General features: G+C 38.1%; 1 protein-coding gene across 2 annotated transcripts; it reads right to left on the reverse strand.

Moving 5' to 3' along the window:
* AZI2 (5-azacytidine induced 2) lies at window positions 1-23524 on the reverse strand. 2 transcript variants are annotated; one of them, XM_053973261.1, is made up of 8 exons: window positions 23165-23524; window positions 14631-14860; window positions 12014-12139; window positions 11594-11693; window positions 9797-9945; window positions 7314-7375; window positions 5190-5305; window positions 1-2407 (listed from the first exon to the last, which is right to left on the reverse strand). In XM_053973261.1, the coding sequence occupies exons 2-8, from the start codon at window positions 14853-14855 to the stop codon at window positions 2019-2021; spliced, it is 1167 nt and encodes a 388-aa protein (XP_053829236.1). In that variant the 5' UTR covers window positions 14856-14860; window positions 23165-23524; the 3' UTR covers window positions 1-2018. The 2 variants fall into 2 exon arrangements, with proteins under 2 accessions (XP_053829236.1, XP_053829226.1); XM_053973251.1 differs by lacking the exon at window positions 23165-23524 and adding an exon at window positions 22908-22955.
* Window positions 23525-25082: the final 1558 nt, after the last annotated feature.

Genomic DNA, 25082 nt, shown 5'->3' on the forward strand with positions numbered 1-25082 from the left:
CCAATTTCAAACAAAAATAAATTTATTTAATATCTTACACAGTAGAATTCCTTCATTGCACAAAACATGTTAATGCCTGTTGAATATTACATTCCTTAATAAAAAACCTCTGTAATGTTGAGGTGGGGGACCCCGAAAGTAAACTACATTAGAACTAGGTACCATATAGCTTATGCAGCCACATGAGAAATGCTTTCTTTGTTATTACATAGGTAGTTGGTTCTATCAGCTAAAGCCTAGTGACTTAGATTTGTTTTATGCATATTGGGTTTTGTTCTATTACTTTCCAAGAGATTGTACTCCCCTGAGTCAGCTGTGCTCATTGGTCAGAATAAATTCCCGCATCTGACACCATTTCCATTAATCACAGACAAGCCAGTATACGTGAGCAAGATAATAGAAAGATAAAAACAATATCTGGTGAATGGGAAACATTGTTTATGTATGCTGTTTGTACTACAGGAGAAGGTATCAGGAAGGCATTTTTTTGCCTTCGATCAACAAAGTGAAAGATGGGCTCTATCTGAAGTACTCACTGTACAGGGTCTGGAACCACACAGGTCACGTAGCACCCTTGTAACACTTCTACAGCGCATCATTACTATGGCTGTGCCACAGCCAGAGCTTCCCCATGTATTTGCAAGCAATCTTAAGATAATTAGCTACTAAACAGCTGTGAAATTAATTTTTATTACTTTGATGTTAAGCTGGATCTGTGAAGCTGAATACTTCACCCACCCACACATTTGTAAAGAGCGTATTCAGTATTAAATATCTTCCTGCCCATTACAAGTTAGGTATCATGGATCTAAAATACAATGCATTTTTCTTCAACATTTTGAGCACTCAAGACATTTCACTTAACCCTGTTGTATTAAGCCAGATATGAAGCAGAGAATTTTACAAAAAAAAAAAAAAAAAAAAAAAAAAAAAAAAGCATAAATTGTATTTGTCTAGAAACAGTTCATGGCCTTAAGAGGAAAAAAAAAAAATGAAAAAGGAGTGCCTAGAGACCCATAATCTATAAAGCAGGTAGTTGAAATTCCAGTAGCTCTGGTTCTCAGTGGCTTACTAAAAACACCACAAAAATACTTATAATTGTATATCAACAATGCAACAACACCAAGTCTGATTAAATTAAGGCTTTGTTTCTTTAACAAAAGAAATATTAGTAGCCTTCACCACCACAGGAATGAAGAGTCAGAATTGTGGTGCTGTGCAAAAGAGGCACAATATGAAAAACTACACTGTGAGCACACTGGGTCTGTGGCAGCATCCTTGTGCAGTTACAGCAGCTTCCTTCAGCAGGAACTGAGGGAAACAAGCTGAACCTCCAGGATTCACAGTGTTCAGCAGCAGCATTACTTACGGTCCTTCACCATTCACAATCAAGCCCTAAATGAGGCAATTGAAACAGGATAGCCTAAGGGTGGTTTTTCTCTTGCAACTATCTCATATAAATCAAGGTTAAAAAAAAAAAAACAAACTCACCTTTCTTAGTTAAATATTACAGAAAAATTCATTTACAAACCAGAGGAATCAAAGCTAATTGAAAGGAGGAAGGAAGAGAGAATCCAATTCTTCATGTTATCTCTTATTCTGAAAAAGAACACTGTCAAAATAAAAGCTCAGACCTGGTACAAGTTCTAACACTGGATACCAAGTATTTTCTTGATAATATACAAATAGCAAACAAATACAGAACTGGATTATTTTGTTTTATTCCACAAACTCACTTTTCAGTGTAACCTTTAGCAAATGTATGTCATTTGCAGTACAAGACTATCTAGGCCCCATGCTAGATTTCTTTGTATTTACATTATACCAGCACAGCTTTAACATCAAGGAACTCGCTCCTGATTTACAGCAGAGGAAGACTAGGCTTTCTGATTTGGAACTAGAATTAAAAATAAAGAAAGAACATTTCAAGCAATTTGTTTTCTCTCCTTAAAAGTTCGAGCATTAAGGTGCCTATTCAGAATCACTCCAAAAATGCCTCAGTTCATCCTAAAAGTTGTTTAACTCTTGTGCAGACAGTTTTGATTACACTGATCCAGGTAATCTGCTGGAGAGTTTAACAAAGTTGGATTATTTTTCATTTCCCAAAACATATTCTCATTGGGCTTTGGAGGACTTGGGAATACCCAGGAATTATCTTCCAGAGAGCTCTTTCCATAGGAATGGTGTTCCTGGAACGTTTTGCCATCAGCTGGAATTGGTCTCTCATCTGTCCAAGCGTGTAGGGTCACCCTTTCTGATGGGACACAGGCATTTCTCAGCAGAGGGGAAGACACAGCATTGCTGAGGGCTTTATCGTTTTGTGAGAGGTTTTTATAGCCTACCCCAGATGTCAAATTCACCTTTGAAATGTTCAAGTCAACACATTGCACTGGTGCAGTACAGGCAGCTGAAGGAAGAAGATAAAAAAATATTTTTAAAATTACATTATCTGATGCATTTTTCATGTACTCCAAGTGTACTACAGTCTAGCAGGGATGTTAAACACAGTTTCTTCAAGCCACAAGTTTTTGGACCATATTCAGTAACTACTTGAAAGCTAAAAACAACATACTACCCTCACCAGTCTCAAGATGAACCCAAAATCCTGAAATCAGTGTCTAAAACACACGCAACTCCAAGAATATTTCTCAACTCCCATTTCAACACAGATAAACTGATGGATCTTTCTGACCAGACTGAAATGAATGCTGAAACAGAGACCATTTTCACATGCTTGGAGAAATCAGCCAGATGCAGAAGACTGAATGCTGCTTCCTATTCTACTGATTCTTTAATAAGTTGTATTCGCGTGCCATCCAGAACCCAAATTCTCACTGCCCATGAAGCAGTGAGATGGAAACACGTGGTGTTCACAGGTTCTTTTGTCTGACTTTCAAAATTAAAGTGACAGACTGCAATGTTCAGCCATGTGACATTCCAAAGGAGCTTTATACTGTTAGGCAGGGGTGGATTTTGAAACAGAACAGGATCTACCTGAAATGGAAGAGCTGCACCTTCAACACACATCTGAACATATGGCCAAATACAAGCAGGTTTTGTAGTGAAAATGTACATAAACATGTAATCAGAGTAGATTAATACTTCCCGAGTTAAAACTCACATCTTACATAGAGTTTTCTAGAGCAGCTGTTTATCTTGAGCATCAATTGCAATTTTTAACTTTAGTTCTTAAGGGACAGAAAAAGAAGTATCTTGGTCAAAGAATACAACTTCTGTTTGTCATAATAAATTAATATTTATGGATGTCAGCCCAAACCACTTTCCAATAGCATGGGCATCGTGTCTGAAAGACATGCTAAGGCACTGGATTTGGCATCTTTGTGCTGGCAGGTGTAAAATGTAATTTGAGGCCCACAGACTTTTAGAAGTTCAAGAAAAATTGAATCCACTGAAAACAGACTGAAAATGTACAAAAAAAACCCAAAACAAAAAGAAACTTAAAAAACAAGCAAAACCACAAAAAAAAAAAAACCAACCAGAAAAAAAAAACCAAGAAAAAAATAAACAGAAAAGCACACAAGCACACACATTTGTTGAAAATGCCTCCATACATAACATAAATAAAATGCCTCTCTACATTCTAAGTAGAATCGACACGTTAACTTATACTGCTCATGTCCCACACAAAGTAATGAACACGTGTTCTGCAGAATTAATGCACCTCCGACAATGGCAGCTGGTTTGTAGATGCCAAAAGTCACTAGAGGTATAGGAAGTGGAAGGCTTCAGTCAATTGTACCCATATTTTCCATCAGCCAAGATTTGTCTATAAATATAAGCAAAGATATATCTGTATTGCATTCGTAAGTGTGGCTGATGACCAAGATCAGACCTGTTCACTCTCACATACTTCTGAAAAATTACTGAAAGAAGTCTACAGATGAAAAGGCAAAAGTCCACTGTTTCCTGATCAATCAAGCATGCCTTCTATGGCTGTGCAAGAAACTGCCTAAGAACTGCAGAAAATGAGTCTCCTCAGCAAGGAGGAGAGAAAAATCAGTAGTTGTGTAGTGGCAAGACCGGTAACTCCAAATTAAAAGTAAGGACTGTTTATGATCACATCAAACAGATCTAAGATTATTTAGACTCATTTAGTTCCCAGTTTCTCTGCTGAAGCTATCTGACAAACCTGTTTTAGAATTGTAGGAACACAGACTCACCTGGTAACAATATGGCCAAGTCTACAAAATGGGTTGACAGTTTGTATCAGCCAAGTACCAGAGACAAAGTGATCATTAGTCACTGCTGACCACAAAGGCAGGGACTGCTCGGGAGGTGAATCCTGTCAGTGAATCCTGTCATTACCTCACTGAGCTGTTTAGAAACAAAATGTCTTGATCTGGTAATGGACAGGGACATCAGAGACTGTCACCAGTACATTGTAACCAAGTTCACTGTCTTCCACCAATAGTCTGAGCACAGTAAAGACCACAATTGAAGTGAGCAGAAAGCAAAGAAAATTAACTATTTACCACAGTTTGTTTGACTGATAGTCTAGCATTTGTCTTGAGAGAAACATACGTATGGAACAGAAGAACTGTCTGATGAAGTGCTCACAGAAATTTTAAATACTTTATGTGAAAAATATTTAACCCTTAAAATTATTTAAGGCAGTTTTGTTTCCCCAGTATTCTGACTTGCAGAAAATGTCACACTGTGTAGCATCTCGTTAGAAAAAGACACCTTTTCTGAATACAATATAAAGAAATAGGGAACCATAAGGAATGTCAGTCTTTTAAAGTCTGATTTTGAAATGTTGCCAATTTAATACTTCATATATTCTGTACTGGGAAAATAAGACTGCATTTGCAAAAAGATTTTCTTCCCCCTAATATGAAGTAGTTGTGGTAAAAGGTCAAATACGAGTAAACTTAACACCTCAGCCTTGTGCACATAAGCAACACTTGACTGAGAAAAAAGCCACAAGGGGAACAGAATACAGTACTGAAGAAAAAACACATCAGCAACACCTTTATGTGTGAAGTTGACCAGTATGAAACAGAAGCAAAAGCAGAAAATGAGGAAGCTGGAACCATAACACAGTCTAGCTTATCAGCTTCAATTGATGAGATTCTGATAAGATATGATAGCTGGTTTATTTTTAAAATGCTACAACTTGAATCAATGGTTTGTGTTTGTAAGGTCTCTTATTGCAAACACTGACTTGCCTTTCTTGGCTCCTGGTGGGTTCCTTTTCAGTTTTTGTAGGATCTCAACTTGCTTGTCAGTCACTACACACAAATTGGACATTTCTCTCTTCAGGTCCCAGTATGTTTGTTGCAAACTTTCAAAACAAAAATTTATTACAAGTTAAATATTGCTGCCTTTAAAGCAGCCTCTTAACATGCCTATCAAGTGCTGACTGTTAATAAATTGTTCTGCAAATTTTGTTACAGTACCATAACTGTAAATGGACTGAACAGTACCGAGAATTACCAGAAACGGATGGACCTTTGCATTTAATTTGATTCTTGCCTATTGCAATATACAATGAATTATATATTGACATACTAGGTAAAAATAATAATAATTTAAACTCTCCAAAGGAAAGAAATATGAAGCATACTTTTCATTTCAGTATCTGAAACGAACCATCTTCCAATAAAATTAGTCATCTCAAAGGAATACTTCCTTTAAAGTGACACCAGGTTATAGAAAAGGCAGAGTGTTAACTGTGAATACCTTTCAATAAATGACCACATACCCCAACACATATTATGAGCCTAGTAATATTGATTGATTGTAATTTCAAATAATTAAAAACCAGTATTTGGTCTTACACCGTGCATACTGCTACACTGAATTCAGACTAAATACCTGAGACCCAAATTGAGCATACACACAGAGTCCAATCTAAAATATAAACCATACTCTTTCATAATCAAGGCCTCCAATTTATGTTAATACATTGCCTTATCACACAGTGTAAAAAATGGTGTTCCAATTCATTCTCTAAGACAGCATAATACAAGAAACATATTTAGCAACAGTGTTCCAACACTGATGTTTCAGGTTAATAACTGGTAAGAAAATTAAGAGGAAAAAGAAGAAAAGTCAGCATTACCATATGTTTCTTGGTAAAATTTCTAGCAAAGGCTCACTGAATATCACATTTCTGTTGATTAATAATTAACTTAGCGTTCAAAGACATAAGGATGTAGTTACTTCAACTTAAACATGAATTCAATGATTTAATGCTTTTTTAATGCTTAACATTCTACCAGAACACATTTTTGAAGACAAATTTAATGGATGAAAGTTTCCAGAATTTTTTTCTTCCTCACTACATTCACTAAAAGGCTCAGTAAAACAGCTCAGTATCTCAAGCTATTGAGGTGAGTAAGAATTAATAAGCTTTATAAATGTATGTAATGCTATCCTTCAAAAATAGCAATATAGGATCATTCCTGCATTGAATATCAAGGACAAATGTGTTCAAAATGACTCTGAGAAGTAGCTATTATGCAAGTCAACACTAAGAGAGTTCCCTTAAAACAAAGAAATAGAACTTCTATCCACAGAAATACTTCCCCAGAACACAAATGTACAGATTCAGAAAGCTCTACTAAAGAACACAGGCAGGTGTTATTTTACTAAATAATGTATTAAGTGTCAGTAATTCTGAGAGATAGAAAGTTAAAATTTTCAGAATTGATATTTCAAGAAGTTAGCTAAACCTGTGGCCTTTCTACTGCAGACTCCTTTTGGTTCTTTCAACTGTTAAGAGATGACAATTTTAAAGCTAATGTGGTAACCACATTTCCTTAACTCTTGTGTTTTGGTCTAAAAAATAAGATCAAAAACTTTAGTTATGACAAACCAGAAACTGTCCAATATTTAACACAGAAGTGGCAAATATAAGGACAGTTCAAGTGTCTGCCGCCAGCCAGAAGGAAAGTGCTTGGATGAATTTTTTAAAACGTATTTGGCACCAGAGAACAGATGATGGGAAGTGTCTGTATGTTCTCTTTCAGTGGCTGAAAAGTCTCTTCAACATCCAAGGAAGCATCAAGGCCCATTGCACTAAAGCCTGGCATTGTGGAGGGCCACTCTTCCCTCTGGTGGAAGATGCTGTAAGTGCACGAACAGGCATAACTATATAAATAGTCATCATCATCATCCTGAACTACAAACACAAAGAAAAAAATGTACAATGATCTTGCTAAATAACTATACCTAGACTTTCAATGAAATTATGTAACACACCTAAAGAGTGTGTTATTTCAAGAATAATTTACTTGTTGAACTAACTGAAGTTGAACTCAGTAAACTGAAAATAAAATATTTCATACCTCTGGATGTCTTGCCTTTGAAGGTGGTCTCCATGTAGTGGATTTTCCTCTTGAGCCTGGTCCTGCATAGCAGAGTGAAGGGGAGACAGAGAATGAATAAACATGATTTCACATTTTCTCTCTCAAAAAAAGGCAGTGAAACTCCAATTTGCCTAATACTGAAATTCAAAAGTAAAGTAGTCTTCATTTGTGTTAGCTGCAGTGGGTTTCAAAAGGAAAATAAAGACTTCTACTAAGAATTTCCACTAAAAAAATGCTTAAACTACCTACTTATACAAAGGCATTGCTCAGCCGCCTCCATACTCTCTTTTTGAGAGCTGAACTCTCAGAATTAGAGATTGATTACTTTCTTAAATGGACATGAAAAGTCTCTCTCAATTTCTGCTTTTTAAACAGTCTTTTTGTTCTCTCTCTGTCACAGTATATAAAGATCTTTGAGTTAAAGGAAACTGTTTCAGTATAGATTTACTTCCACAAGTTACTTTTATGACATAATTTATCTCTTCAGTCTGAAAGACTACTTTAAAATTGCACATATAAGCAGCCACACTGAATTTACCAGGGCTGTTTAACAAATCAAACATTGGGCTCACTTTGTTAGCTGTGCTTCTATTAGACCCTCACTTGTGATGAGCTCCCTCCCTTTCATATCCCTTCTTTCCATGTTCCTTTCCTATCATTCCCTCTAGCCAAAGCTGTTATGGATTTGATCCCTTTACAGTGGCTTTAAGACAGTCTGTACATATTTCAAGCAACTTGTCAATACAATGTACACACTGCATCAACTACAATGTAAAACTTCAGTAAGAATATCTAAAAGTACAGAAACATAGAAAGTGCACTTGCCTAAAGGTAGAAGACATTTGAAAACATGTTTTCCTGTTTTCATTTTCATTATTACTTACTTTCATTACATGTTAGCTAATGTAATGAAAATAATAATGAAAATACCAGTAATTATTACTACCATAATAATGAAAATACATGCTGATTTGTCATTGCCCATTGATCATTGGGCAGTCATCACTTGACTGCATTTTCCCCTCCTGAACTTTCTCACCATCTCCCAAAGATTTAAATTCATAGCTTAAAAAAAAGTTGCACTGTATTATCCACATTTGAAAACAAGCACTTTTTTATTTCCTGTATTAAGCAGTTACCAGGATCAAGAAGAAATTATATGAAAGACAAACAAAAAACCACCGTAACAAAACCCCCCAAAACAAAACAAAAAGCTGTTCCCTGTATTTGTTCTGTGCAACAAAAGCTGCTGGCATAAACATAATTTAAACAGTATCAGGAATATGCAGTATTCCTTACAAATGCTATTTTAGTCTGTTCTCTCTGACATCATTCACTCTCACTGTACAATCTGCAATTATTTATGCAGCTGTTACTCTGTTCTAGAGTTACCTGAAGACACCAGAACTTCAAACAAGTTACAGCAAGCCTTCAGATTTTACAAGTTATTGAAAGCAGCTGAAACAGCTCCCGACCCAAGTGAAATAACCAACAGTAAGGGAAGTTAATGAAACACCTCATATGCTTTATCCCCACCTAGTGGAAAAAAAGCAGACTCACTCAAATGCTGTGTGATTACAGATTACATAATCATCATTATTAATGACCATAAGGAATCTAAAACAGTCTGCCTCCTCAAACAATCACATTTAGGTGTTTTACATTCACTGTGTAACTTCAATGTGACTGCAGAGTCCTAGAGACTGGCACTGTACCTTTCATCAAAGATAAGATGGAAAGCAGGAAGAATGCACTAGGCAATAACTTACTGCTTTTTGTTACTGTTATCTTAATTTTCTTTTTGAGATCCCAACAACACCTAGGTTACAAAATGTGTCCCTCAGAACAGATATCTGCCCCAGAAATGGCAAGGAAGGGTGCCAAAAGAGGTACTTTCCTGACAAGCTTCATGCAACTACCCTAAAGAAAAGCACCAGACCTCCTTAAACAAACTTCGTGCCATCAATGGAGCATCCTGTTGTTGTTTAAAAAAAAGAAAAAAAAAAATTATAGAGACCAGCTTTTGTCCGAACTTTCTTAGTAGCCCAGCTTACACAGAACTTCAGTGGCTACTTATAAAAAAATCATAAAGCTTTACTTTGTCTTGCTATATGGGCAATGGCTGGGAAATCTCACCTGTATAGAATCATAGAATATCTGCAGTTAGAAGTGACCCTTAAGGATTAAGTTCAATTCCCTGCTCATTACAGGACTACCTAAAGCTAAACTTTATAATTAAGAGCATCATCCAGACTTCTTAAATTTGGTCAGGATTGATACCATGAACACTTCCCTATTTCCAAGAAAAATGATGGTCTATGAAAATATTTAAGGTTAATTTTACCAAGACATTAATCTTTCATTCAATTGTATGCTTCATATTTTTGTTAACCCTTGATTTTGATTGACCACTGGATTTAAAACTAACCATTAATACAAAAATTCCTTAAAAATTAAGGTACCTGCTGCTTAGAATTTTGCAACTCCTTCCTGAGACTGTTGCACTCTTCCTTGAGTTTTTCTAGATCCTGTTCCAGACTATGCACTTTCAGGTCACTGTTCAGCTTCTCCAATTCCCAGTTAGCCTGAGTACAATTCAGACTTTTTATCACTGTAAAGAAGACAAACAAGACAATCAGATTCCAATCTCAGTCCAAAGAATGTAACTCAATATGCAAGATGATCTTCAATCAGCCCATGCTCTACAAAAACATCATATTCTGAAGAAACTGGAGTCTGTGGCAACAGGGAAATATAGCACTGGTAATATTGTTGGCAGAGGTGGTCTATTTTCTGGGTTTAAAGCATGAAGCCCTACTTTCTAGGAATGCACTGGAAATTGACACAGAGAAATAGGAAGTACTAGCATAAAAAGGCACTGGAAATAAAAAAAATCAATTTATGGCAAATACACATCATATATGCCAACTTGCATACTTCTTACATGCTTTGAAAACATGAGCCTTTTCACCCTCAGATTTGCATTTTACATCATTTACCATTAAGTTTTCCCAAAGTTTAATATCGCGAAGTTCCACACAGAACAACAAAAGATACAATCAAAGCAAAAGGGGAAAGCATAAAGTTACACAAATCTTGTTAGACTGAAGCAATTCACACGGTAACAGTGATGCTACCATCAGATCAGTAGCAGGGCATTAGTGAGACAGCAAGGAGGAACATGACAGGAAAAAAAACCCACAAGTCTTCAACTGCGTGGTACACTTATTCCAGATTTAATAGTTTAAACAACCTTAAGTCACACTGATTCTTTTTTTTTCAAACAAGGTACTCAGAGTCTACTTATGAGTAAAACTGAGTTATAAATAGGATTGAAATCATTTTCAGAGCTCTCTGTACAAACTCTGCAATTCTTACCTCCTGAAATGATGAGGCCCTCAACAGTGATACTAGCACTACCTGCAATTTGTTTTTCTAGGTTTAAACATTTGTGCAATTGAAGTAGTGCATTAGATGCTTAAGGTCCTCTTGGAGAGTAATCCAATTCAAGCACAGCCATACTCAAAAGTACCTTTCAAATGACTGCATTTGTACAGACTCTGAAGTCAGTCCATATCTCTAACTTTATACAGATGGCATTTTTTTTGTAACAAAATTAATCAAGGGTTCTTTTCTTCCATGGTGTTTTGTTTTATGCATCTATCACATACAGAGTGCTCTTTACAACTGCAGTAAGAGAAGCTGGATTTGGACTTTTGGAATCGCCAGGATATACTGTTAGTTTCTCCTTCCTCTTTTCACCAGCTCTCTACAACCAACATCTTTCTATTTTCCCTCATTTCCCAGTCATCTAAGTAACTGTTGGCAACAGCAGCTATTGCTATTCAACATCCTCTTGTATTTGTCATATCCCAACAGCAAGACAAAGCAATATACTGGACCCTCTGCAGGTGCCAGAGGAAGTGGGATTGACTGAGTGATCTTTGTACTTTAACAGGCCTCTGCCCTGCTCTGAGGAAAAGGTGGTGGGGTCCAGAGATGTACATGACACAGCCTATAAACTGTTAGGTGATGCCCATTTCTCAAATTTGTAAATCATCGAGGGTGGAAGAACACAACAGCCTCAGAATATACGCGTCACCATTTATGAGAATGAAGACAAGTTCAAAGTACCTCACTGCTGTCTGTGCCTCTCTTACCTTGCCCCTATATAGAGCTAAACCTCTTCATGCCCCAAGATCACAATATAACCACTACAGCTCCTCAACATACCTTAAGATGAAGTACCAAATGCATACCTTGCTGAGTTTCCACTTCAGTTCTCAACTGTAACAGCTCTACTTCTTTAGATTGCAACTGTTCATTCAAGTTTTTCAAGGATTCTGCACTTTCTTTTGCCTATTTTCAGAGGGGAGAAAAACCGCAACCCAAAATAATTTGTGAAGCATTTTTCTATCATGCCTGACAATTCAATATTTTAGAACAAATACAACAACAAAAAATATTACTTTGATTTTTTTTTAGCATTATTCTAGCCCAGTAATTAAACTGAGGTACTTTAAATCGTTATTTCTATGGAAAGTATTGTCATGTACTTTAAAAGAGTGATAAAACCAACATCACTGATCTTAAGTATATAAAGTTCATTCTACAGTAAACATGTACTAACTATGTAGTAGTGATAAAGCATGCATTGAAACCATTAAAAAGGCACACACCATTTTTTCCAGTTTGCTTTTCAAATGATCACGGTCGATGCAGGCCTCTCGATAGGCTTGGTAGGCCTTATTGACTTGTTCCCGCCCAACTGAGCTGCCTTCCTCTTCCAGCCGGGAGCCAAGCACCTGAATGTTTAACACACAGGAGAAGTGAAAAGTTTTGTATGTTGTGTTGGCAACTGCAAAACTTTAAAAAGGCAATGGTACAGCCTGCAATATTAATCTAACAGCTTTGCCCTTTTTTCACTTTAGATAACAAATTAATCAAATACACTGATATGGGTCAAAGTTTTTGCTGAAACTGCAACCAAGGCTGTCTACAAATTCAGAAATCTCTAACAATACTTAATGCTCACTAATTTATGGAATCATAGAGTAGTTTGAGTTGGAAGAGGACATTTAAAAGCTCATCTAGTCCAACCCCCCTGCCATGGTCAGAGATACTTTCCAGTAGACTGCTATGAGTTCACTCTTATGAGTACTTAACCATTCATAAGTTATGATTACTCCCACTGACAATCCCTTAATCATATTTTTTCCAGGCTCTGAAAAAATGTAAACTGCTTTTTGACAAAGGAGTTTTAAGCATATAAAGGCACAACATATAGAAAGTTCAAAGGAAACCAACCATAATTTCTTAAATGCCCCATAATGTAAATAAAGATTTCTTTCAGTGTATTTATGTAAGAAAAGCCAAATCAGAATTATTTTACAAATATCTATTAACTTTCAGATCACCACCATCTCACTGCCTGCTATGGCAAAAGACAAGCAAGGCAGAATAACCACTACCCACTGGATTGCTAGAAAAAGGGGAACAGAGTTAAAATATATTCAGTGTTTTTAATAAGACAGAAAGAAAAGAAGTCTTACATCAAATTATATCCATTCATATAAAAAGTTCTTGCTTTAATTAAGTATTGTATTTTGCTTTTCATTCTTTTTATCCTGCACACTTTCTTTAAGTGTACCTCTTGCAGATATTCACAACAGATTTGCATGTATTTTCTTAAAATTAGGAGTCATGCAAAAAAAATACTAAAACAAAGCACTGACATTCATATATCTACCTTAAATATCTCCTCTTTTAAAGTGTTTGTTTGAAAGAAAGTATGGGAAAACAAGCCACAGAGATAGGAAGCTCCTGCCCTTTGCTTTTTTTTTTTTTATGTGTATGACTCCTTTTAAATTTTGTCCTTTATATTTTCCTCCCCCTCATAAAGCCACTCAAATAGAACACAAGTCTTAATAAGCTTTCTGGAACCTTCCATGCACATTGAAATTACAAACACCAAAGGAGTAACTCCCCATATATTTTTTAAGCATACAGGTACATTAGCTATTGACAAAGACTGAAAGTCATTAACAGTCTTGGCCTTCTTAATACCCCTCCCTCATAGAAACATTTTAATGGTATTCACATACTAAAAAGTTTTCTCTACAGAAAACAAAATAGCATCTTCAAGAGAATTAAGCTAAACCAGGCCAAACCAAAAGACACAAAACAAAAGGAATTGCCAAGGTCAAATCCTGTTTATTGTGATTTTGAGTAACAACATAAAAGATGTTACACTCAGCATGGTTCAGGTCAAAAGCTCTATTCCTATTCCCAACATTCCCCCAAACCTTATATAAAGACAGTCTTGAGATAGTTTTCCTTTTTGAGAAAAAGTCAATCCTGTCTTCATCAAGAATTCCCAAATAAGTGTCTCAAAGCTGTGCCAAATGTGACTCAAGTTCTTTATTCCAATGCCACAAAATAATACACACTTGGAAAGCTTTTAAGAGTCAGTAGCACAGTTAGGAGAAAGTTGTAAAAGATGTCTCAGCTGTAACACTAGGATTTATCTTTGCATCTTCTATAAGAAAGCAATCTACCAAAATCAAGAACTTCTGCAGTACAAAGACACTTGGTGCGGAACAATGGATATACTGTTAATCACAGCCTTCCTTACTTGGGAGAGAGAAACCTGTGCCCTGGTCAATTTTTAGCTTTAATGAATTTCACTAGTTTATGGCCATAAGAAACTGCCTATAAAACAAATTCCAATATTCATTTACATTTTAGAATTACTGCATCAAAAGCCAGCCAGACAACATCTATGTTAAGCATTGTAATTTTGCATTTCACGCTTGAGGCTGTGATTAGCTAGACCTAGCTGGATATTCCTAGCAACCAATTTTTCCTTATCATTTTGGTATACTGAGCCCAAGAGTCTTTTGCTAGACATGTCCTGGATTCTGATAATTTAGAAGCTTTGCACCTCACTGTTCAACAATACTGTGTCACATGTGCCCAAGCTAATAAACACCATAAAGAGGCACCCAAACTACAGTGACAAATTCTATGCAACTACACATCTGTCTGAATCAGCCGCTGTCTTTGCATTGCATCATACATGTGCCCAGTGAGAATCAAAAATGCCAGTATGACACAACTACACTACCAGAAGAGCAAAATGCATTTCACTTAAATAAATAAAACTATTTATAAAAACTTTTAAACACGGAAATTATTTCAAGTGTATATTTCAAATCCTTGACCTTTTCTCTGCCATCCAGCCAGGAGCAAAAAAGAAGCTGCTACGAGAAACTGGTACATCAACTACTTTCTTACCTTCTCTTCTAAAAGTCTCACTTTTTTTTTTAAGAAGGAGTTCTCCTTCTCTGTCTCCTTCAGTCGTTTCTTGATATCTTCATATGCAGTGACAAGTGCAAAGTGTGAGGCAACAGACTCATCTCCACTATAGGATGGAACAGGAATATCGCTGTCTCTCTTGTGAGCATTGTCTGCTTTTTCATGGTTCAAAATACAGATGTCATCCTCTACCAACTCCTCCATGACAGCTGTTAAAAAGACAGATATAAGTGCTAAGTTTTCACAAAGACAAATTCATCAAGAGTCTGAAAACCTTCCAAAATAATACTGCAGGGTGTTTCTGTCTAAGCATGACAAGACAAGACTGAATAATCAGGAAGTATCTTAATATCACAGAAAAATCTTGAAATCAATTTCACCTTGAAAATACACTGTTTAGAAAAGACACATTTCAGCGTTACTTGATGTAAATATTTTGAGTACCTATAAGATGTATGAACCCTCAAATTCATTTTTATTGAGTCTTAACACCAATATAGAATTTGGCTGGTACCAACTATCTGAACTCCAAAGGAATATTAGATCAGAGCTTTTGCAAGCCAGCACTGAGCAGTAAAAGAGTACAGTTCTAACAAATCAACCAAATCCTGTGGTTCCTGAGCACAAGTGCCAAAGCCTCTTTATTGTTGAATGCAAATACTTACATTTTTCCCAAACTTTAAAACAGAATCTTAAATTACACTTCTATTTGTCCTTAAAGAGACTGCATGAGTAGTTATTCTTTCCTTGGTCACAGTAGAAAATCTCCTTCTGAACAATTACAGTAATTTTTGACTGAAAATATGATGAGAAGGAAAACATGCACAGTAACATGACCTGCCTCAATATGTGTGGAGAAAATTGACAATAATCTGATCATTAGTAAAGTGTCACTCTAAAATACCAGGCAGATCCACCTGAATGACAAAATCAAATTAGATGTTACACTGAGTTTTTGTTGCAACCTACATCATTCAGGCACAGCAAAACATTCAATAAGAAAATACCATCTTAAAGAAATTCTATATATTTTCTTGAGCAACAGGTGGAAAGCCCCCAAAAGTATTTTCCTTAAGAGTCACAAGTTATCTGGAACAAGTTTAGGTCTTTATTTATAAACAAGCCAACCTCCAAAACACAAAAACAACCAACCAAAAAAAGACACATCTCATTTAGTTATGAACATCAAGATTACTTGTATTCCTATGCAGTACTAAGAAATGCTACAGAGTGCCTGATAATACCACCTCCCTTTAAACAAACTAGTGATGTAACTTCTACAAAAAGCAGACTTTTACATTTTTCCCCTTCAACAAGTCCTTAGGTTCCTGATGATTAGCTAAAGAACCAACAGAAATGCTGGAATGAAAGAACTGAGCATAATGAAGACAGCTTTTTGTACTGCAGGAAAAACTTACTTCAACAGAAAACAGACTTATCAGCAAAACCTTGCAGAAAAGGCAGGCATTAGTGCAAAAAAAAAAAAAAAAAACCATGGCCACAATTGCTGCTTCTACTGTGTATTTGCTATTTGAATTCAAACTAGACTTCCATTTGTTTATAGATTATAAGAAGTAAAGCCCTGGAGCTTGTCTGTATGGTCAAATTTCTCTCACCATGTTGGAAAGCTTTCAGAGTGCAGCATTATGAAGAGCTGTAGTACAGCTACTGCTGAACAATAGCACTGTTATCACATTTGTCTCAATTTGCTCCAAGCCAGTTAGACAACATGATAAAAACCTGTGACAGCTCATTTCTACTAAATAAGACAGCAGTGGAGTTTTTCAACAGTGAAAAGAAGACAAGAACACTACAAACCAAAGCTGAACTCCTTTTAATGGTTATGTTCAGGAGGTGAATAGATGCCTTGCACATTGTTTGATGCATTCGGATAAAAAAGTAGCCTAAGCTTCCCCTTGTTTGTTGTTCTGCCTTGAACATTCTGTGATTTCTGTGATATTTAAGTAGAAAGAAACCTTAAAGAAAGGTTTGCTTCCTTTTCATTGCAAGAACAGTATCCCTCCATGCACAAGGTGACCTTGACTAAAAGTACCACATCATTCAAACTGCATTAACTGACTGAAGGACTTGCTCGTTTTGTCTTCCAAGATGAACATAACATACCAGCTTATCCTCCCTCATTTCACCAAAGGCTCTGCAAGTCTTGTCACCCATCTCATCAAACTCCCAAGAGTTTGTCCTCTCAAGGCAACACATCTTTTCTCAGAACACTTGACTCAAATGTCGTTCAAGAAGTGTCACAGCTTATCATTATCTCTCAAAGAAAGCAGCAGATTTGTGACCTTGTACATAACACAGATCTTTGTCCCCATGCTTTCCTATAGCTCCTAAACCTGAACATCATACATTCCCTATTTCTTGCACACATCAGTGCTACCAGGAGATGGCAATATGGGAAAACAAGACCATATTTATTCTGCATTTTGTTAACTAAAAGTGCCTTCATGAGCTTCCAAGAGAGAAACACCTTCCAAATAAGACTCAGCATACACAAATACTATTTTATAAATTCAAGTACACACCTAACCTGCACCTGCTAGGAAGACCAGTTACTCTAACATTTTTTTACTCGAAAGATCTCATTTAGTTTATAACATTATTCAACTCGGGTTTTCTGATGCTGCTCTCTAAGCCAGAACTGGAGATTATTTAGAAGAGAAGCATATAATTCCACATAATTGAAAGGGACTCTGTTTGCATGCTTTTCTAAATTTCTACACCCAAGTTACAGTTCCAAAAAAAATCCAATATACACATTTTTTACTAACTGTATTGCATACTAAGTGATGACAAACTGCCATTAAACAGTTCAAGATCAGCAGTATTATAAAAGGCCATGGTGAAATGCACAGCTCACCCAGCTTTTTTTGCTGTCAGGATAGGCAGAAACCCTCAGTATAGAAAAAGGGCTATGTCTGTAAGAAGCCCCCATCTACAGCTGTAGTCTTTAATTTCACTCAAGGACAGGAATCAAAATTTAGATTCCCCAGTACTATACTACCTCATTTTAAAAAATATGAACTAACAGCAACAATCAAATAAGTGTTTTGATTATTCCACAGGTTACCGCTCCTCAAATCTGGAAGAAGGATGCCAGAAGGGCTTTCAGGATAGTTCACCAAGTTCAGCCACAGACTTCTGCCCTGTTTTAATCTGTTTGACTTCTCCTAATTCAAAGTCACACTCGTATGCACTGCTGGAAATGCCCCAGAGCTGACACTCTGAAACACCTGAGTGAATTTTGACCTCTCTTGAGCTGCAATTCATGATATAATCTGTCCTACAGTAACCAGTTCAAGTGAAAGGTTTCTCACTAAAATATCTGAAGTAATATACTGACAAGCTAATCTCCATGAATACAATTGATGTCCATCTCAGCATCCTTAAGGCAAATCCCATTTACCATACATCCTATCCCAAGAAAGGTCTTCCTAGTACTTTTTACTCCCTTTACTTCAGCACAGTAGCTAAGCATTTTGCCTGTGATAAATATATTTCATTTACACTTTGGAATGATCTGCACACAAAACAGCCTACTTAAAAGGACTTGAATCTTTATGTAAAAAATACATTCAATGAGTACCAGTACTACTGTTTGTATTAACTAACTGCTGTTTAAAAGCCAACAAACAAAAAACCCAACCTGAATACACTGTTGACAGGAAACAGTATTAAGTTCTAGCAGGACTAATTATTTTCCCTGTTTATAAGCAAATGAGTTTGAAGAGGTGGCACCACTTAAGTTTTCTTTCACATAATGTGAAGAAAAGAAGAATTAACAGGAACCACTTTTGTTGCTCAACATAGATTATAGAACAGCTTTGATTCAATACAGTGAATATTTTGAGCAAAATAATGTTTTCCCATATCTTAATAATGCTAGGCAGAAACATTGCTTTTCTCTTTAAAGAGCTTTATGAATACTAGTCATTAACACCATGGGGGGCAGTTAAATATAAAACACATTCTACATATGAGGAACATGGGATGCAGAGGCTCTAATAGCAAACAGACCACTGCACAAACAGAGCTCTGTAGTTTGAAATGCTAAACTTATTCTCGGATCAGAAGGAGAGATAGTAAAAGCAGGATTACATTAAATTTTTCCCAGTATGAAGCAGATTCTCATTTTGGCCTAAGTTGATTTGAAAGAGAATAAGTGAGTTTTCAAAATATTTCCAAGTATCTAATGCAAATAATTTCAAGATGGTTGTTTTCCTCTTTGCCTTCCAGACTGGAAGGGTTTGACTTCATAATGGTAGTATGAACAATTTCCAGCTGTTGATAACAACAGCATAATTTTTGTACTGATTTATCTTGCCTTACAGAGAAGAGTATACATATACGCATGCAAACATTAAAAAACCCTTTAAATTCAAGAAATGCCTTTGAACCAAAGGAATCCTGAGTGAACATGTTACAACTCTCACCTTAACTTCAGAAATGATGTATTGGCTTTTTTCCTTCTTTTTTTAAAAAATATACTTCAGCACAACAAGGAATAATACAGAATTCCTGCAGCCAGCATCAAAAACTCCACACAGTACTTGGAGCATATGACACAAGATGTTAAAACAAGTAAGACTTCCAGTCTCTTTAAGCATCCATCACTTTGCATCTCTCCTTCAGAAATCTTAGGTTCTCTTTGATTCCAGTTGTGAACAGACTGTTCTACAGAGAAAGGCATCACTTTTTACACATACTTGCTCCATTTTTGAAGAGTAATAAAAATGCTCACACACACATCTCAGTAGCTGCTACTTTGGCCATATGGAAGGATGAACGGTGGCCAAAGTCCACAGGCCCAGCACCCTCCCAGAGAGTCCCGGAGCCCAGGGGCACAGCCCAGCCCTCTCAGTGTACTCGGTGCTCTGTCATCATGTGAGCTGTATGAGACCTCCAGAGCACTTTCGTTTTATTGCCTTCAGGAAATGGAAACTCACTGTGTCTGAGCTCACACACCAGATCACTGTGGCTCATCTATCCTGAACATCTGGGTAAGCTACAAAAGCCAAGTAAAATCTCCTTAGGTACACCAAGCAATTTTTTTCAATCTCAAGGTTTTTACAATAAATAATCTACTCTCACAAGACCAAAAAAGCAATAAAAAGCCCATTTTATGACAACAGCGCTTGATAAATTTTACTTTCTCTGAACAGTGTCAGACTCCAGTACCTCCACTGCTAATTTGCAAACCTTATGCATCCTCAATGTAATGTATTCAATCTGCCCTTCTGTGGATGCTGTCACAATAATAACTTTCCCTGACATCTACCTGAAAAGGGAGAAAATAAAAACCCCAGAAGTAGGAATCAATAAAATATTATCCTTTCAGCATCATATAATCCTGTTTATTAAACTATTGCATTTAATGTTGAAAGTAATTAAAAGCAGTACCGTCAAACAAACGTAAGAAGGAGCAAAATGGCTTTTGGCTGTTAAATATTTCTAGCACCAAATGTAAGTATCTTAAAAGGTTACTGAAACCCTTCTTTTGCTGTTCATTCATTCCCATTTCAAAAAGTTTATAAGGAATAACTATTTCCGGAAGTTTAGAGGATTTGTTTTGGATTTTTTTTTCATATCTTCTTTTGTAAACCAAACAGCAAGTCCTATCTCCCAATCACAGGTTTCCTTCTATTCAATTAAATAGATTAATTACCATTCAGAAAGTTCATAAGTTCAGTGATAAGCTTTTTGTAATTGCATTAACTTTTAATTCAACTGGAAATGTGCCTCACCTGTTACAGCTACTGGAAGGCAAGTGAGTCTCACTGATGGCCCTTGGTCACCCTGCAACGCACTAACACAACATCTGTACGTTTCCAAGACACAACTGGACAGGATGCCAGCAAATCTCATCCAGGCTCCCTTTTACAGGGGGGACCAGATGATCTTCCCAGGTCCTTTTCAACTTGGGCTGCCTTCTAAAATTCTATATTCAGATTTATATGGCAGTATTTCAGATAAACCTGGTAATTTGAACCTAAGTTCCACATAGCAGCTTCTAAGTGGATGACTTCAAATATTCAAACCATTTATGCTTCACTTACCCTCTCAAGCTTAATTTCTTCTCCCCAAAGGTCCTGTCAAATTGTAGTTGCATCTACAATTTCATACACTAAAAACTCCATCATCATATAATCATGTAAATTAGTTAATTAATGCAATTATAGTATAAACATTTAGCAAAAACATAAGACTGAGTCCAACGTGAACCATGGATAATGGACACACATATGAAGTCTCCTTCAGAAGAGCTCCCCACTGACTCCTACCAAGCTGGTCCCTATCCTGACCCCTTTGCTAATCCTATCATTACCATCTTAGCAAACTGGATCTCATTATCACTGTTTTATTCAATATGGACTGTCAGACTTCCTCTGTACAGAAAATCCCTGTGAAAGAATGAAAACATATCAAAAGGTAAACCCACACTGCATTTTATCCTGTTTCCTTCATGTTCTCTTCTTTTCTTCAAATTCTGTTCTAAAGAAACCAGATATGGACAGCATGTGTAGTGACAGGGGAGTTTCCACTTTCCTAAGTAGGCAACCCACATTTAACATTTTATAGTGCACAATCTCCAATTCAATGCATCTATTGAAATAAGACAAACAAATGTTACGCATTTGCAACTCTATGATTTTCCAGTGCTGTGAGATGAAATTACTCTATTTCTCTGCCCTGAGTCCACTAAGTACAGTTTGTTCATATATTTAACCAATAATTTTCACACTTTCCCCACCTTTTGAGTGTCACATAGAAAACAGATATACTGAAAACCAAAGTAGAATACTTGCTGAAATTTAGGCAATCTTAAAATTATCTCTAATTTATTACCCATTTTTGCTGCACAAAGATGTCACTTCAGCCTCTTTGCTCTTTTGAAAAACTTTTTACTATTTAAGTTTCATTGTAAAACATAACCTAGCTAGTACTTGGACAATGGCCACCTCACACTTTTCTAAACTGCAAATGCAGCAAACAAGGTTCTGAGTAATTATAAATTTTAGCAAAAAATACAGCTGTTGGGAGTGAGAAGGTGGCTAAACCCTTCATATAGTCTAATCTAGAGTTCAGTCAACCAGTGTTTTCTGCCTTCTGACTTCACTGAGAGTTTAGATGAAAAAATTCTGCTTAAAATTTGGGGCAATAATAATCTACTTAAGCTATAGGGCAAATATCTGATAAACACTTCTAACAAAAGTCCTGTTATTAAACACTAATTATTAAAAGAACAAAAAGTAGTCATAATCTTTGATTTCTTTTGGTTTCTACAGTAATTCCAGTAGAGTTACTAAAATTCTATAATAGATGTTGGAATAGATAACTTGAATTATTAGCAGCAGAAGCATGTGATCATACACCCCTATCCAGGAAATTATGAGTTTCCCATAGCTCATAACATCATCTCCCAGGAAACTGTCTCAGAAGAGAAACTGACCTTTGGAGTCCAGAGCAGACTTTACTGTCCTGGCAATAATTCTCCCCTAACTCCACTTTTTGCAGAGACTGTTTCCAGCACACTGATTTTACTGCATACATACAGAGAAGGGCAGTGGGGAAATGAAAGGATTCCTTAAGAAACAAACAACTCCTAAAAGCACTCACTGGAACAGCTGATACTCACTTCTAAGTTGCAAGGGGACCAATTTATTTAAGGAGATAAGGGTATATTCCCTACCAGGTGAAACACCAGGATTTTAAGAGGCATTTTCTTAAAAGTTTAAAGCACCGCTAGCATACACAACTACCTCAATGCTCATCTGCACTTCCTTCTTCCAAATTAACACTTCCTGCAGCACCTGTATTCCTGTCAGCTCCAATACTCCATCGTGCTTCTGTTTTCACACCCATAGTCCTACTTTGCTCATTTCCTTTGCCAGACTCTTCTGTACCAAGGCACAAACTGCAGCTCCAAGAACCCACCCAGTTTATCAACTTCATCAGAGGCAGCTTTGTAACCAGCCTAACAGCCTGCCCGAGGCCCAGCCCCAGCTTGGTAGCGGTAGCTGTAAGCCTTGCTCACTGTCCCCCCACGGGATGACTCCTTATTCCGGCCAAGTGTGACTGGGCAGGGACACGGCACAAGATTGATAGGCTGCTCCCACTGAAACTCAGGAAGTTCCACTTCAACATGAGGAAGAACTTTATATGAAGGAGGTAGAGCACTGGAACAGGCTGACCAGGGAGGGCGTGGAGTCTCCCTCTCTGGAGTCAATCAAAACCCACCTGCACGCGTTCCTGTGTCACCTGTCACCTGCTCGAGGTGACCCTGCCTTGGCAGGGAGGTTGAACTAGATGATCTCCCTTCCAACCCTCACAATTCTGGTCTTCTACGAGAATGACTCGATTTTAAGGGGAGAAACGAAAGACCAGCCTCTTTTCCCCGGGAGAGTCGCTCCTCTTCCACGGGGCAGAAGCTTCCCAGCACCCCCAGGAAACCCCGGCCGGGGCCGCCCCGCGTTCCCCCCCGCGCCGGGACCAACCTGTCCGGGCCCCGCTCGGCCGAGCGGTCAGCGGCGGGCGCTCAGCTCGGCAGGGAGGCAGCGCCGTCCCTCGCGGTCTCCGCTCGGGCCCCTTCGGGCGCCCATCGCCCCCACTCCGCCGGCCCGGCCGCAGTTTCGGCCTCCGCCACCGCGGGGAATTCCCGGGGCTCGGCGCCGCCCCCGCCGCCTTCGAGGAAGTCAATAAACGCCGCTGTCCGTCCCCGCCAACGGGTGCGCGCCGCTCCCGGAAGGAGAGAGGCGGCCCCGCCGCCTGACCGGGCAGGGAGGAGGGAGGGCGGACTGCAAATCCCGGCGTGCAAGCGGGCCGCCGCCCCGCCCAGCCGGGCACTTCGGCAAGCGCGGCCGAGAGCTGGCTCCGCCCGGCCGCGGGTGGGGCTGCCGCCGGCCCCGAGCGGCCTGGCAGCTGTTGCGGGTCGGCGTTTCCCCCTGGAACGGTCTGGCAGAGTCACGGAATTGTTGGAGATGGAAGGGACCTTTAGAAATCATCCAGGCCCAGCCCCCTGCCAAGGCAGGGTCACCACGAACAGTGCTACATTAACGCGTCCAGGTGGGTTTGGAATTCCTTCAGAGAAGGAAGCTCCACGATCTCCCTGGTCAGCCAGTTCCAGTGCTCTGCCCCCTCAGTGTAGAGAAGTTCTTCCCCATGTTGAGGTGAAACTTCCCGTGTTTTAGTTTATGGCCATTGGTCCCTGTACTATCTCTGGCACTATCCTCTTGGCATCCACATTTGAAATATTTATATACACTAAGGAGATTCCCTCCCAGTTGTCTCTTCTCTAGACTAAACAGGCCCAGCTCCCACAGTCTCTCCTTAAAAGAGAGACCCCTGAGGGGCCTCCACTGACCCTTTCCAGTAGCTCCTTGTTTTTCTTGTACTGAGGAACCCAGAACCGGGCACAGCACTCCACTTTTGTCTGGCAAGGGTGCAGATGTGCTCCCTGCCAGCACCTGCTCTTCCATCACCACTGGGCATCTCCACAAGCAGGCAGCCACTAAAAGCCCACTTTTCTCCCTTTTCTGAGGCTCACTGCACTCCCTGCCATCATTCAAAATAAGGCTGTACCAAAGCAGTAAAAATCAGTGACTTTTAGTGGGAGCTGCCCCCAACTTGCTCCAAGTAGTCCTCAGCAAAGGAGCCTATCCAATTCCCATTCTTCAAACTCTTTCCAGCTTCTTGAGAAGTTACACCTGCACACAGCTGAAGAGCTAGTGAGACATGGTGTAACATTTTACATTTGTACTCTTTTTAATTCTTTTTTCCTCCCCACAAGCCAGAGGCAGAGATGAAAGGCAATGGATGTGCTGTTGTTACAGTAGGGTGAAAGATCATAGCATGTAACCTCATCTGCCAAAACCACAGCTTTTGTTCCTCCACCAAGGTCAAAACAAAGCAAGAATAAATCTAAGTTGAAGATCAGGACCTCTGTTACAGGGAATAAAAGCAAGCTGATTCAACAAGTCTAATGTAGATCTACAGGGGAGAGCAGCTGTGCTGTTCAAGACTAATTTAAAACTAACAGGAGTTTCCTTTGCCGCTAAAAAAACAAGCAGTTTGCTTTTATGTTGTGAGAGTTCTTTAGCCAAAAGGAGTTTTGGCAACTGTGCCACAAGGTCAGCTGGAGCAAGGGAAGTGTACTAACGTGCCAAATTGATCTATATATGGGAAAATATTGCAATATTGAGTACTCCTTAAATGCTTAAAGACCAAATGGAAACAGGACCCCTGCTGTGGGTAGGGAATTGTTTTTTGGAGAAGAATCGAATTAAAAAACCTAAACCACAAGTTCTCCATTAATCATGCTCACAGACCTCAAAAATTTTTAAAAAGTTTGTAGCATACTACCATTACTAAGATTTTCACTAGAAGTTTATGTTGCATGTAAACTGCTTTGTATTT

The sequence above is a fragment of the Vidua macroura genome, chromosome 1 (assembly GCF_024509145.1).
Source record: "Vidua macroura isolate BioBank_ID:100142 chromosome 1, ASM2450914v1, whole genome shotgun sequence".
In the NCBI taxonomy this organism is placed as follows: Eukaryota; Metazoa; Chordata; class Aves; order Passeriformes; family Viduidae; genus Vidua; species Vidua macroura.